Source organism: Neomonachus schauinslandi, chromosome 1, assembly GCF_002201575.2.
Source record: "Neomonachus schauinslandi chromosome 1, ASM220157v2, whole genome shotgun sequence".
Lineage (NCBI taxonomy): Eukaryota > Metazoa > Chordata > Mammalia > Carnivora > Phocidae > Neomonachus > Neomonachus schauinslandi.
Window position 1 is genome coordinate 101854021 of NC_058403.1, and position 15387 is coordinate 101869407.

At 44.6% G+C, this 15387-nt stretch overlaps 1 protein-coding gene across 1 annotated transcript; it reads right to left on the reverse strand.

Moving 5' to 3' along the window:
- Positions 1 to 6189: 6189 nt before the first annotated feature.
- Positions 6190 to 12771, reverse strand: IL12A (interleukin 12A). Its single transcript, XM_021702649.1, has 7 exons — positions 12726 to 12771; positions 11884 to 12038; positions 8643 to 8756; positions 8250 to 8291; positions 8133 to 8174; positions 7892 to 8035; positions 6190 to 6415 (listed from the first exon to the last, which is right to left on the reverse strand). The coding sequence occupies exons 1-7, from the start codon at positions 12739 to 12741 to the stop codon at positions 6260 to 6262; spliced, it is 669 nt and encodes a 222-aa protein (XP_021558324.1). The 5' UTR covers positions 12742 to 12771; the 3' UTR covers positions 6190 to 6259.
- Positions 12772 to 15387: the final 2616 nt, after the last annotated feature.

Below are 15387 nucleotides of genomic sequence, written 5' to 3' on the forward strand. Positions count from 1 at the left end.
ACAGTACTCATGTGTCTTCTTTGTGTTATTATTTACTTACAAAGTATTTTTTAAAGCATCATATTTCTCGATTGCTGTTATCCTGGCTGTTTGGGCATTAGTTGGCTTCGTAGCCAGCTCTCCAGTTCTTGAACGGGGACTGGGCATAAACCACGGTAAGTTGGTTCACCCGGGAGTTTGTGGAAATTCAGGAGAATTTGCCCATCCCCCTGTCCCCTTAACTGTCCTCACTCCAGGAATGACTGAGTGTGTGACGACACCCCTCCCCCCTCGTTATTGGAAGGTGTGTTTTATTTAAAACCAGGTGGTTCATAGTAGTTCCTCACCTGTGCATGTCCCTAGTGGGATTTTTCTGCACATTAGGGACTCATTTTGTAGCTTTATCGGATTGCTTTGGAGGAAAATTTTCCTCCTCTGCTTTGTCATGTGGAAGCACATTTTCACTCCCATTTTCTGAAGAGGCCATCATACTTGCTGATTCTTAAGGGGATTCTCATGAGGAGGGTGGTTTTCAGCTGTTGGTCTAACCCGTTGCCCGTTGCTGGAAGTTCGTCTTGGGGCTAAAGCAGCACACGGCTTGCTGAAGGGTGTGATCCCACCTGGAGAACTGCTGGGATTCTGTCTTTTCCAGCCCCCAGCCTGTGGTTTGAGTGTTTCTGGTAACGGCTCTGGAGCGGAGGTCCTGGGGTTGAATTCTGAGCACGGAGTTCTGAGGTTTTTCCTGCTTCTTCATGAGGACCTCCAGCTCTGCCCTGAAGCCCCCCAGTGGAATTTAGATCCAGTGTGTTCCTGTCATGATGTAGATTCCTGGTGAGACAAGACATCCTGGAGTTAGTCAGCCATCCTTATTCTGTGGAAGTCCATTCTTGCTGTTTGCTGTCACCTCTGGCTTGAATTTCATTTTTAGAAGAGGTATGCTCTAGGGACGCCTGGGTGGCTAGGTCGGTTGAGCGTCTGCCTTCGGCTCAGGTCATGATCCCGGGGTCCTGGGACCGAGCCCCGCGTCGGGCTCCGCACTCAGTGGAGAGCCTGCTTCTCCCTTAGACTGCCGCTCTCCCTGCTTGTGCGTGCTCTCTCTCTCTGACATATAAATAAATAAAATCTTAAAAAAAAAAAAAAAAGGTATGCTCTGTGCATTTACAGTGGTGCTTTATTTTCAAGCAAGTTGGGAAGTCTAAGAGACGGTTTTGTTACTTATAAAAACTCAACTACAGGAGAGACTTGGACTAGTTCAGTGAGTTTTTAACTTTTCCTTAGCTGTAAAAGCCATTTGTGAAATCTCGTCTGGAACCTGCATGGGTAAAGTGATCAGAAAGGGAGCTTCTCTGGTTGGGGGGTTACTGAGGGCTATGGGGGGTTGTCGAGGAGCTTGGCTGGATCTCCGAACCACTCCGGTCAGGGGCAGTGTGGGAACCAGCCAGTGACGTGATCACCTGGGCCTCTTGGAACTACCGTCAAGGGGTGTGTGTGTGTGAGACCTGTGCACACGAGGAAGTGGACGACTGTTCGGTTCACCAGTGTGATGTGTTGGCGTGTGGCTTCTGAAGGACAGTGACCACATAATGCCAAGCCATAGCTATGTGGGTTACATAAATCAACAGGCTTATGAATTCAGATTTTTCTCCAGCATAAGCATGTAAAATTGTTTTGAACTAAGCACATGTGTGCATTTTTTTACAATTTTAAACTTTTTTTTGGTAATTGGGAATACTTTGATTTTTAAAGACTAAAGACTTTCTTCTTTATTCCCAGATTAGAAAAAGAAATGAGAAACATGGGGGAGCCCATGAAGATTTGCCTTCTCTTCCTTTCTACCACCTTTCAGTGCCAGGGCCTAAGAACACATAGACATGGGTAACAGCATGGCATTTCCTGCACTTGAGGTTCTCATAGTGTCTCGAGGGGGAGAGATGTATAAATAACCATGATGGTGTTTGTATGCTTATGATGAAAATGTCCCTTGACTTACTGGGCCCTTACTACCCAGTAAGGGGAAAGGCTGCAGTGGCTACATGGGCTGGAACCAGGCTGCCCGGGGTCGAATCATGGCGCATCACTTACTCGTCATGCAAGCTTACGTGGTTTCTTACCTGAGTTTCCTCATCTATAAAAAGGGGAAGGTAATAGTTTCTCCTCGTGCGCTTATTGGGAGGATTTGATGCATTTGCGGTAAACACTTAGAAACACGCCTAGCATTTAGTTAGCACCCGGTAAGCATTAGTTAATGTTGCTTCTAAAAAAGGTCACGTGAATATATTCTCTGATGTTAAATTGATGTCATAATTCACATTCATATTTTTAAAATGATTTTATTTATTATTTTATAATGGAGAGAGAACAAGTGAGGGAAGGGGCAGAGGGAGAGAGAGAGAGTCCCAAGCCGACTCCACACTGAGCGTAGAGCCTGATGTGGGGTTTGATCCCATGACCCTGAGATCACAACCTCAGCCAGAATCGAATCATATGCTTAACTGACTGAGCCACCCAGGTGCCCCTACATATTTTTTTTTTTTGTTTTAAGTAAGCTCCACACCCAGCGTGGGGCTTGAACTCACGATCCTGAGATCAAGATTTACGTGCTTTACAGACTGAGCCAGCCAGGTGCCCCTCACATTCATATTTTTAATATCATATTCAAAGAAACATAAATACAACTGAAGTTTTTAACCTGTTCTCACCAAATACATTTCAACCAAAAAGTTGATACAATTCAATTTTTGAAAATGTGGCTGGGTTTGTTTGTTTTTCTCCCTTATTTAAAATAGATTTCTTGGTCAGCTCAGACTGTTACAATAAAATGCCAGAGACTGGGTGGCTTAAACAACAGACATTCATTCCTCACAGTTCTGGAGGCTAGGGAGTCTGAAGTCAGGGTGCAGGCAGATTTGGTATCTGGTGAGGGCTCTCATCCTGGTTTGCAGACAGCCACCTGTCACTGTGTTCCCACAGGGGGGTGGGGGTTTCCCCCCTCTCTTCTTACAAGGGCACAAATCCTATCATCAGGGCAACACGCTTATGACCTAACTCACCTCCTAACGCCTCACCTCTAAGTACCATCACTTTGGGGATCAGGGCCTCAATGTAGGCATTTTAAGGGGGCACAAACATTCATTCTGTGGCAATATTGTAATGCACTTTGTCCTAAACTAGGAAGCCAGATCATGCTGGCTAGAACCAAGCGTCTAGTCTTCAAACAAAGATAGCACCTGAATGGTTCAGAGTGATACAGCCAAGGGGACTCACCTGTCTGTCGGTGCTCGCCCCAGACAAAGCTGGGTTTTCAGGGCACCTGGGTGGCTCAGTCATTAAGCGTCTGCCTTTGGCTCAGGTCATGATCCCGGGTCCTTGGATCAAGCCCTGCATCGGGCTCCGTGCTCAGCGGGAAGCCTGCTTCTCCCTCACCCACTCCCCCTGCTTGTGTTCCCTCTCTCGCTGTCTCTCTGTCAAATAAATAAATAAAATCTTAAAAAAAGAAAAAAAAAGCTGGTTTTTCTTCTCTTTCTGTCCCCATGTTTTCTTTCCTCATTAGGATGTCTAAGGTGCTTTTGCATCTCTTGAGTTGTCCAATACCTGCCTTTGGATGTCTGGCCAGGCTGCTCCCCAGAACTGTTCCCTTTGTCCAAAGCTCCGGGCCCTCAGTGGGGCAGCTGTCAGCGGTTTGTTTTCATGCTGATTCTCGGATTAAGTCATTCTCAGGTGTGAGAAAGTGTGAGAAACACTTTCACTCTTTATTTCCTTTTAAAAATAATTTGTTGATCAAATGAATCTCTAATAAGCTAGGGCTGGGGAATATTTTTAGGGAGGAGGGGCCTTGGTCCTATCAAGTTCCTTTGCTCCCCATCCTTTATTCTGTGAAGGCAGGGACTTGCACCGGGCACCCGGTGAACACCTATGATGTGCTGAGTGCTGTGCAGGGACAGGGCATTGCGGAAATCTAAACAATCTTAACACTTTTAACAAACTGATGTTGAGCATTGACTCGATGCTGGCCTTGTACTGTGTCATCGAATCCTCACAACAGCACTGAAATAGGGCCTACAGTTTTCTGAATTTCACAGGTAAGAAAATAGTAGCAAAGGAGGGTTTCACCAATTTGGCCCAGTCACCAAGCCCAAAGACTGCTAATAATTTTCAAAAATGGCTCACATGGTGTATGTATTACATGTCGGGTGCAGTGTGAGTGCTCTGCATGAGCTGTTCCATGGAACCCTCGCTCTGATCCTCTGAGGTAGGTTCTAGCATCGTCTTCCCTTCTTAGAAGAGGAAACAAGGAGAGGTTATAAAACAACTTGGTCATGTTATACAACTTGTAGATTGTAGGCCCAGGATTAAAAGAAAAAAGAGACAAACTAACCACATAATGAAGAATGGAATTAGTTGGGAAGAGGTTTCTTGGGCCAGTCATGGTAATTTCTAGAACCAAAGTAACACCTGTGTTCTTCTATACAAACCCTGTCCATAGACAGATGATCCGCTTGCCTCTCCTTGTTTCTGGGCACAGACCACAGACGAGTCGTCATTCCAAGTAAGGATGGCCCATCACACCATCGAGCTCTTCTTCCCATTATCAAAGCCACTGAAACCCTGAACCCAACACTTACAGGCAAGAAACTCCTGTCTGTGAATCACTTGCAGGTCATTCAAGGTTGTGGAGGAATTCCTCAAGAAAAAGGGAGTAGGTGTTGGGATCTAGTTTCTGATGATTTCTATCTAATTGTATACCAAGTGGGGTGAGAATCTCAACAAACGAGTCAGTCTGCCACATAGATGAGGGGTCCCCAAGGATACAAGCTGGGATGTGGTGGGGAGGAGTCACATGAGGAAGGGGGCAGGACCCCCTAAGTAGTGCCTTTCTTATAGCCTTTTCATATGAAGGAGGAAGATGATTATCAGAGCACTAAAATTACATGGTATTCTGCCAGGTGAATCTTTTAAAATTCACATGGTTTAGAGAATTAAAAAGATGGAATTTAATATTGGGTCATTAAGAGCACATCTCTTAAGTCAAAGAGAGGCAATTATCCATGTGGTTCAGGCAGAAGTTCTGTATCATTTGAAGCAAATGGAGAATTTTTCTCATTGTAATTTGGAAACAGCTTCCCCCCGAGGGCCCAAAGGGTCACAAAAATTAGAATAATTTAACTAGAAGACCTCTAAATGATGTTTTTCCCAGTTGGAGGATGTTATTATGTATTTGTCTAATGCACACAGTATGTTATGGGGCTGTGGTTTATGGGGAAAAAACATTTTTATGTATTTTACTTTTAGATGCAGGTGTTGAACAAAATATACTCTCAAAAACCGTAACTCACCCGATGGCCTTGGTATTAAAGCGTATCTAGTCTTAGAAGTCTCCCTTTAAAATGGGAGATTAGAGGGCGCCTGGGTGGCTCAGTTGGTTAAGCGACTGCCTTCGGCTCAGGTCATGATCCTGGAGTCCCGGGATCGAGTCCCGCATTGGGCTCCCTGCTCGGCAGGGAGTCTGCTTCGTCCTCTGACCCTATCCCCTCTCATGTGTTCTCTCTCTCAAATAAATAAATAAATAAACAAAATCTTAAAAAAAAAAAAAAGATAAAATGGGAGATTAGAGGAAGTAGGACTTGGGTAAGAATATCGTGGCATTCTTTCCAAGGGAATTTTGTTCACATTGGAGTTTTCAGTTTTCCCACAATGTGTATTTTAACGCTTAAAGTATTCCAATTATATTAGAAAAAATATGAGACTTATTTTATTCAATCATTTTATTTTTAGAACATAAGGTATTTCTCAAATCCATTTGATAATAAATACTTTAATAAATATAACATAAATAAATATAAGTTAATTCACATGCCTTCATGAACACAAAATTATATAAATAATTATTTTAAAATAAATTATGCTTGAGCGTTTGTTTCTACAAACACTTTGGTACAGAAATAGCTTATAAATTCTTGCTCTTCTATTAAAGGGAAAAGAAAAACATGTTCAGTGAGGACATTTTCCCTCTTTAGCAATTTGCTCACAAAAACTTAAAAAATAACTTATCCATAGTAAATGTGAAATATGATCAAAGGCAGCCTGTGGATATAACAGTCACATCTTTCAGATTTGCGGGGGCAACTAATGTAAACAAGCATGAGAATTATTGTACTAGCTTAAGCAAGCAGGACCAGGTCAAGCCACCCCCTCCCTGGTTCTTAACCCACATCCTGTGAAAAATATTTTTGGTTCACATTATTATAAGAATGACTTGAAGGTCGGGAGGGACCTCAGCTTTTTAGGAAGAATTCAGATAGCTCATCATTCTATTGATGGTCACCGCACGAATTCTGAAAGCATGAAGAAGTATGCAGAGCTTGATTTTAGTTTTATAAAAATCCGGTTCTTCAAGGGAGGATTTCTGCGGCACAGTCACACTGTTGAAATTCAGGGCCTATGAGGATAAATATTAAGGATGACATACATGGTATTCCAAAATTAAAACATTCATCCGTAAAAATGGGTGAAGCCAATACATGTCTCAGAGTCTGCAACCCACTCCCTCATTATATCTCCTAAACTCGACCCAAATCTACTCCCAGCCAGATGGCCAGGCAGAACCTGAGAGAAGAAATACTCATTATCCAAGCACATGTATCTTCAGTGGGCTCTGAAAAGACACTTAAAGCTATTTAGAAAATCATCAGTGGGAGTTGCATTTTAGAAAGGAACAATTCTGTTCAGATGACATCTGCTGCAATACCTAATTAATTTTTGTATGTTATACTAAGAAGCTAAGTCCCTTTTAGAACAGAGAGGTGATGAATTGTTACTGATTGGAACTCCTTGAGTAACAGACCTGTTTGCTACAGACACTCATTTGTACCAGATACATAAACCTGGCAATGGATCTCTCAGTTTTACCCTTTCATTTCATAACACAATGCAAGATCTTATATTTTCACAAGGATCAATACTTCCACTTGTTCCTTGCAAAAAGCCCAAGAGAAAGGTAAGGTGGGTAAAGCCACGCCATTTTACAAGGGAAAATACCGACTCCCGGAGGGGGTGAATGGTTTGGGCATGGTTGGCTGATTCCTGGTAGAATGGATTCCAATGCTCAAGTCGACTCTTGGGCCCCCGAAAATGAAATAACTCTCTAGATGCTAACATTCTTTGATACTTGCAGGAAGCTCATTGCCTTTCAAACAGTGATTTGGCACAAAGAGAGAAATCATACTTATTTGTATTCCATGCCCTGGTCACCAAGGTAGTCACCCTGCTCTTTTTTATGTGAATATTTCTCTGTTTTGTATTAGCATCATGTACTATGGTGATTCAGAAAATTACAAAGCCAGTTCTTGTCTATGAGTGACACTGTGGATGTCCCAGGTGATAGGTCATTCTTCTATTTCATACACATTTTAGTTCAAAATGGGTCATACCCAGGCATTAGCCCCACTTGTTTTCTCTGACAGTATTTGCAGATATGCATGCTGGCCCCTCAGTGCACATCCTGGAGCCTTTAGAAGTGAAAGAGAAGATAAGTCTCGTGAAATCTCTCTGATGGGGGTTTCAATCCTGGCTCTGTCACTTACAAGCCATTTGGACAAGCGGCTGACTCTAAGCTTGGCTTTTCTCCGTTGTACACACCCCATGTGGTTGTTGTGGGGATGGTAAGAGAAAATCTATGAAAACATCTGCAGAGAGGCTGGTGTATATATACCACATGATCAACAAGTGGGAGTCTGCTTTTCTTGCCGTGGCCTGCTCATGAGTGCCCTTTGTCAAGAGGCTCTGTAGGGGATATAGGAAGGGGATTTCAAGCCTCTCCCAATCCAGGAAGGGGCGATTTTATACTTCATCATGGACCCTGACTAGCCGTCTCAGCATGAAGAAGGTGCTCTTACTGGTAGTATGAAGGTCTTACCTGTAACAGCTCATCAATAGCTGTCAGCATGTTTTGATCCAGAAAGATCTGCCTCTTAGGATCCATTAAAAGTTTTGCGTTCATGGCCTTGAACTCTACCTGGTACATCTTCAAATCCTCATAGATATTGCTAAGGCACAGGGTCTAAGTGATATGACAAAATGGGGAAAGAACCACTGAGATGGCTAAAAATGTTTCCCCCACATTGCATTTGAGGGAAGAAAGAGTATTTGTGTCTTACCGTCATAAAAGATGCCTTTCTGGAGGCCAGGCGACTCCCATTCTAGAAGAAAAAATAATGAGACATCAATGATATGAATTCATCATGTAGGCTGAAACCTTTAATTTTCTGACTTACAGTTATCAAAGAGATCTCTCTGGAAGCCAGGCAACTCTCATTCTAGAGAAAAAAAAATCACATCAAAGATATTAATTCTTAATATACGTCTTCCTGGCTTTTCTCACACATATCTTTTTTATTGTGGTAAAAAACACATAACATAAAATTTACCATCTTTACTACTCTTAAGTGTACAGTTCAATAGTATTAAGTATATTCACATTGTTGTAAAACACATATTTGTTGTATATATATATATATATATATATATTTTAATTCAACTTCTGAAGTGGGACCTGTTAAAATCTCACGATGATAGAAACCAGAAACATGCACATTTTTGGAAGAAGATGAGGTTTGATGCCTAGCTCTTAACTGTATTACATGCTTGGGGAAGAAAATCATCTATACCATGGTTAATTCCAATGGTAAGCAGGCCTCCACTGTGCTGGTTTTATCCTTTGTGATATCTTCATGATCAATCTCTTCGGAAGTGCAGGAATAAAGTTCTAGGGTTTGTCTGGCCTGTAAAAAACATAAAGAGTAACCCAGCTTATATTATTAATAAGGCACCTGGCTTCATATAAGGCTGGCCCCGCAGGCTGCCAGCAAAAAGAGAGCCGGCTGCTTCTGACATCCATCTCTTTGACCTGTAGGAAATTTGGGATCTTCCTAAGACAAAAGGAAACAGGTTATTTACATTCTCTCTCCATCCCTCCTCTCCCTTTGCTTAGGACCTGTTTCTCTGGATGATCCATTTTTCCATTATGTAAACACTATAAATCATTTCAACAGGCTATGCTAATCAGCATCTACACCATGCTGTTACACTTGTTTCTGGCGAAGACAGTTTTTTCCTTTTGCCAAAGCACTTGTGTTTTATGAATATCCTTTTCAAGTAGAACTTCTAGAGGCAGAACTGTTAAGGTCCCAACCTGATGGATATAACAAACATGTAGCCCTAAAGACAAGTGGACATTTAATTTGCGGTTCACATACACATACACAACCACACACACCGATGTCATCTTAGGAGCATGCTGGAAAGCACTGTTGAATTAGAATTACGAAATTTATCTAAGAAGCCCGTAAATTTGATTGAAGATTGAGATCATTTTTCTGTTCATTGAGCCCCAGGTGTACGAGCAGTCCCCCTCTTACCTGTGGCTTCACTTCCCTTGGCTTCAGTTGCCTACCGGCAACCGTGGTCCGGAAGGAGACGCTCCTCCTTCCAACGCGGAGTCAAAAGGTTACTAGTAGCCTTACGCTACGTCGCAGTGCCCTGTGTCACTCACTTTACTTCTCCCCATCACGTAGGCATTATATCATCTCATACCATCACAAGAAGAAGGGTGAGTACGGTACAGTAAGGTATGTAGAGACCACATTCCCCTAACTTATGTTGTTAGAATGGCTCTATTTTATTATCAGTTATTATTATTAATCTCTTATTGTGCCTAGTTTAGAAATTAAACTTTATCATAGGTATGTGTGTATAGGAAAAAAACACAATATAGGGTTTGGTACTGTCTGCAGTTTCAGAGGTCCACTGGGGGTCTTGGAAAGTATCCCCCTTGGATAAGGGGGGACTTACTGTACTAAGGAACATGACAAAGAAAAGGACTATCATCTGCTGCTCCCTTCCTAGATTCCAAGTTCAACTGCAGAGACAGGAAAGCGCCCAAATGATGAGGAGTCATGTCAGCAGGTGAGAAGTACTGAGAAGGGTATGAAGGCTTCACCAGAGATGAGACACCTGCATTAAGAGGATTAGAAGGTGGCAGGCAGAGGAGAGAGAATTTCAGGCAGAGGGAACTGCATGAACCATAATCAAGACTTGAGATGCAGAGCATGTTTGGAAACAAGTAGTAAAATCTCTGTGGTAAGCAGAATAATGCCCTATCCCCCAACCCCACATCCACTTCCTAACCCCTGGAACCTGAGAATATGTTACATGGCCAAGGGGAATTGCAGTTGCTGATGAAATGAAGGTTGTTAATCAGCTGACTTACAATAGGGAGGTTATCTTGGATTATCTGGGTGGGTCCAATGTAATTCCTGGGTCACCATCAGAATAATGCAGCATGTGGACAACTCAACTGGCCATTGCTGGCTTTGAGGATGGAAGGGGGCTATACACCAGGGAATGGGGGTTGCCTCTAGAAGGTGAAAAAGGCAAGAAAATGGATTCTCCCCTAGAGTCTTCAGAAGGGACATAGCTCTGCTCACACCTGGACTCTAGCCTATTTCAGATTTCTGAACTCCAGGGCTGTAAGATAAGAAATTGGTGTGGTTTAAAGCCGCTTACTTTGTGGTAATTCGTTATAGCAGAAACGGGAAACTACACACTGGTCCTGGAGGTGTTCACACACACCTGGGCAGTCACAATCCTGAGCAGGTGGTAAAGAGTTACATTTTGGAAATATGGTCCCTCTGTTGTAGTTCTTTAGATCTTTTCAAGAGAAGCTGGAAATCTGGATTCTTATATGAAAGGTCCTCTTTTTCAATGGCATCAAACTCAAAATCAAAGACAAAAGGTATGGACCAAACTCTACAAATCTGTGGGCTGTGAATCGCATGCATTTGCCACCTCTTTCTTCTGTAAGTAGCCAGCTGATTTGTTCTAGCTAATTTGACAAAGGAATGGTATGAAAAAATATCAAACTGAGTTCTGCAATCTTTTGACCATTAGTGCTATACTGGGGAGTCGAAGAGTTAGCTTTTTCACATAAAGCATCTATTTAAATTGCAGCTCCTCAATTGTATCCATATTGAAACTTTCTTTAGGAGTCAAAGCACTTTTCTCTGCAGTTTTCACTTGGCCTTTTTAATTAAGATTGAACTGTGAGAAGCAATTGGCGGCACATTGTGAAAGCTTAGAGGGGGAAAAGAATTCTTTAGAAGGCCTTGTGGCCTTGAGCTTATTTTAATATATTCATAAAACAACAAGCTAGAAAATATTCAGGAAAGATTTACTAGAGAACAAGAAGCCAAAAGACAACTTTTAAAACGTCAGTCTTCGGCTGTTCCAGCAGAAGCTATAGGTATAGAAGTACTTTTAAAAGGAAAGAAGATGTTTTTGCATTAAAATATGAAACCTAAAAAAATGAATGAAGCTGTAAATAATATTAGATAACTCTCTCCCTGGAAAATGAAGGCTGGATGCCCACTGCCATAGGCCCCCTGGAATGTGTTGCTCAGACAGAGAACTGTGTTACCACACTGGAAGCTGGTGAGCAATGTGAGGGGCAAATCTAATTCATCTTTGTAGCCCCTGGAGCACAGAGGCTGCACCTAATAATGGTTTCCTGGATTGATAAGTGTGTCAGAAAAACAGTGTGGGCCTGACACAATTCCATCTCTGTTGGCAGGCTACAGGGCACACTGTAAATATCCACTTTCCTCTGTGTAGACATAGCCAAAATGAGTGCCATTATAATTTATTACCACTCTTGCTTTCTCTGGAGACACAATTCCATTGAGACTCTTCAGCTAATAGTTGGGCCCTTTGTAAAGTTCTGTCTCCCCATCTTGACAGCTCCTGATTAACGTCCCCAATTTCTCCGCAGTTCTTTTCAGGTGACCAGGGGTTCAGAGAAGCCCCTTCCCTAGAGAGGCTGCAAAGTAGGAACAAGAATATTGAAAAACTCACCTTCTGAAGCGTGTTGCTGATGGCTTTCAGCAGGTTTTGGGAGTGGTTGAGGCACTGGAACATTCCTGGGCTTGGTGAGGCTGTGGGGAGGCTCCTGGCCAAACTGAGGTGGTCCAGGTGGTTTAGGAGGACCAGGATGGTCACAAGGAGGAGGCCTGGAAAGGAAGAGGAGCAGGCTGAGCTTGTCAGCTTGGTTTGGCCTGCCTCTACCTTCTATTCATTCTGGTCATCTCCACCCATCCACATCTTAACCACACCAACTTCCCTCCACCATTTCCAGTCTTCCTTCAACACCTGAGAAATGAATCAAGTTCTTGGAAGGCAGGGCTCTATTGTAGGGCTAGAAGCCAACCTGTGAGAGCCCCCTAATGAGCTCAGACAAGGATGTTGGATTCAGCGCTCACCCAGAAAAAGCCTCTATTTCACCAGTAGGGAAACTGAGGCCAGGTAGGGAAGTGACTAGCCTAGACTCATGGCCTAGTGTTTTGGAAACAGCGGGGAGACAGCCTCACTTTGCTGGCTGGGATCTGCCCTCTCATAGCTGTAGCTGAGGGACCCTGAGAAAGAAAGGTACCGCGTGGGGCCTCAGTTTCAAACCTGTGAAGTGGGCATAATGATAGCCCACGAGGCTGTTTCTAGATAAGGAGACAGTGTCCTATTTAGGGCATGGTAAGCACGCAGTCATTCTTTCTTTCACCTCTGCACGAGGTTGCGCACTGCCCTCCAGTCTTCTCTTAGCGGCTCCCAACTTTCTGCCTCCTCTTCCCCGGCTGCCGCTCCTCCCCACCCGAGCGGCGGCGAGCGCGCTCAGCGCGGCGTCTCCGGTCCCGCTGGGTACTCACCGCGCGGCGGGCACATGCTGAGCGGGCACTGCGTGGACACTGGGCCGGCGCTGGACGCGGACTGAGGGCGCAGCAGGTGAGGGCGGTGGTGGGAGGCCGACCCAGGGGGTCACATTTTTATAATTGTCCCGAGGCGCGGCAGGACTTTCCCGGGACTCTGGTCTCCTGCTTGCTTTCTCTCTCTGTCTCTCTCTACATCAGCTTCTCGGTGACACGTGGAGTTCGGCCCGCGGGGTTTGCGGCGCTTTCGGATTAACTTCACGGTGCCCGGCCGCAGCTGTTCTGGGGACGGCCCCGCCGCCTCCAGCTGGCCCAAAGCGAAAGCGAAATTCGCGCAGAGTCGTGGCGCAGGGTCCGCGGGCAAGCCCGAGCCCTCGCGGGCCACCCTCGGTCCCCGGCCTCAGATGCCTCCGCCCCTAGCCATCCAGCCTTCGCCCCGCCGCCCTGCAGCGCCCCCTCCCCACGCAGCGCCGAGTGGTGCCACTCACTATCCATCTACATCCAGCATGTGCCCTGATCGTGACCGCCCACCCAGTCCTGAAGGGGCGTTCATCATTCATCCGCTCATCATTTGTTCATTCAGATGGGCCAGGTTGACATTGTGCTAGGCGTTTGACACCCAGTGGTGAACAGGTCCCTTTGGGGGCACTCCCACACTAAATCTGACTCCATGTATTTTATTCACGGTTGTATCTTAAATATGAACAGAGATGAAACCAGACTGGTTATGCAATAAACTATTGTCATAGAGAATCCGGTTTCCTACAGTGAGAGAATGTTATAATTTAGTGGGATGGATGCACAGGGTCTTAGGAGAAGCCCAGAGAGAGGGCACCTCAGCAGGACAAAGGGGTGAGGAGGCAATGAAGGCTCCCAGGAGCAGGGCCCCCCAACATGCTTCTAGGGGCATTAGACTGTTCCCACTAAATGGGATGCAGGTTCTAGGTAGGGGGAACAGGGATCAGAAGCACAGTCAGGGAGGGTAGAGGGAAGTGGGGATCTGGGGGTCCTGCCATCAGGGTGTGAGGTTGGAGAGAGCAATGGGGCTGTGCTATGAGAGTAGTAGCTGCCATGCTAGGGAGCATCTGCTCTGATGGTGGTGGGGAGCCTTCTAAGGTTTTAGGCAGGAGACATGGTTAGAGAGGCATGAGGAAGATTCCCTTCAGCAGTAGTATGGAAGGTGGATCCCAGGGGTCAGGAGTAGAGCACAGGGAGCAGCTGGGAGGGTATGGCCAAGGCCTCAATCAGAATGGGGAAGAGAGAGTGGGCCAGAGAGACTCTCAGGGTGCTGAGTGGCCAAGGCTTGGTAACTCCTTAGGTGTGATGGGCAGGAAGGTGCTGAGGATGGTGGAATGGAGATTGTTCCAGGGCCCGGGCAGGGGTTACTGTAAGAGGGGAGTGATTTTGGAGGAGATGGTGAGAAGTTCCATTTTGGATGTACTGGGTGTAAGGTTCCTGTGGGGCTTTTCAGTTCACTCATCTCTACCACAAGTGTTAGTCACCCTGGGTATGTGTAAAAGGAAGGGGTGTGTTTGGTCACCTACTCAGAGCTTCTGATGGGTCTGACTGTGCTCAGGCTCCAGGACTACGTAATGGAGCCACCAGTACCCACTTCTGTACAGATGAGCCAATCTTGAATAGGGAGCCTTGAGGATACAAGGAAGAAGAGTGGATGTTTCCTCTTTCTCTCCTCTAAGTCCCCATTGAAGTCAGGATGGATGAGTCACTATAAGCCTTGAGATGCTGCCCGGAATGCTAAGCAGGGCCAATTGAAGCTGGAGTGATGAAGCCAATTAGGAGAAAGCTGTGTTAGCCTCTAGTCTGACTCAAGCTCTCTCAGTTGTTAGCATCAGCCCCCCAAGGTGTATCATCTGCTCAAGGGTGTTGAGGCACCCACTATAGGGACTTTCAGATGTGTGTAAAATGAGAGCAACACTTGATCTCTAAGGCTCCTTCCAATGCTGCTGTCTGTGAATTCCCCCATGGGGATGGAGACCAATGTGTTGTCAGAAGCAATTGCATCTAGCAGATTGTGTGAAGCAAGTGACAGGTGCAGAGCTGTGTTGTTGCTATAGGGCTTTAGGATGGAATTAAATGTACTTAAAGTCAGAATGAAGTCAAATTTATCACAACTGAGCTATGTCTCCCCCGGAAGGGCTATCTCCTAAGGAAAAGTAATTTCTATGGCATAGATAAGCACAGGGCCTGTCTGCTTAGAATGGAGTCTTGACCACCAGACACAATTTCTAACCTATACTCTGTGAAACAGTTCTCTGATGTGCTGCATATAGTATAGCCAAGATAAAATGAAAACCTTCTTCTGGGACAACATTGGTTTTTTTGAGACATTCTTTGTCCATGATCTCTTCTACAGAGTGTCTACCATTTACTGGAAGTCTTGGCCAATGCTATAAGGCAAGAAAAAGGAATGAGAAGACTTAAAAATTGGAAAGGACAAGACAAAATGGCCATTATTGACAGTTGATATACCAAAAAAAAAAAAAAAGGCAACAGAAACAATAGACCATAGAACGAATTAGAGAAATCAGCAACTTCACTGGATGCAAATATCAACTTTTAAAAATCAACTACATTTCTGGAATTAAAAAAAAAAAGAACACTGGGTGATGTATGGAACTGTTGAATCACTATATTGTACACC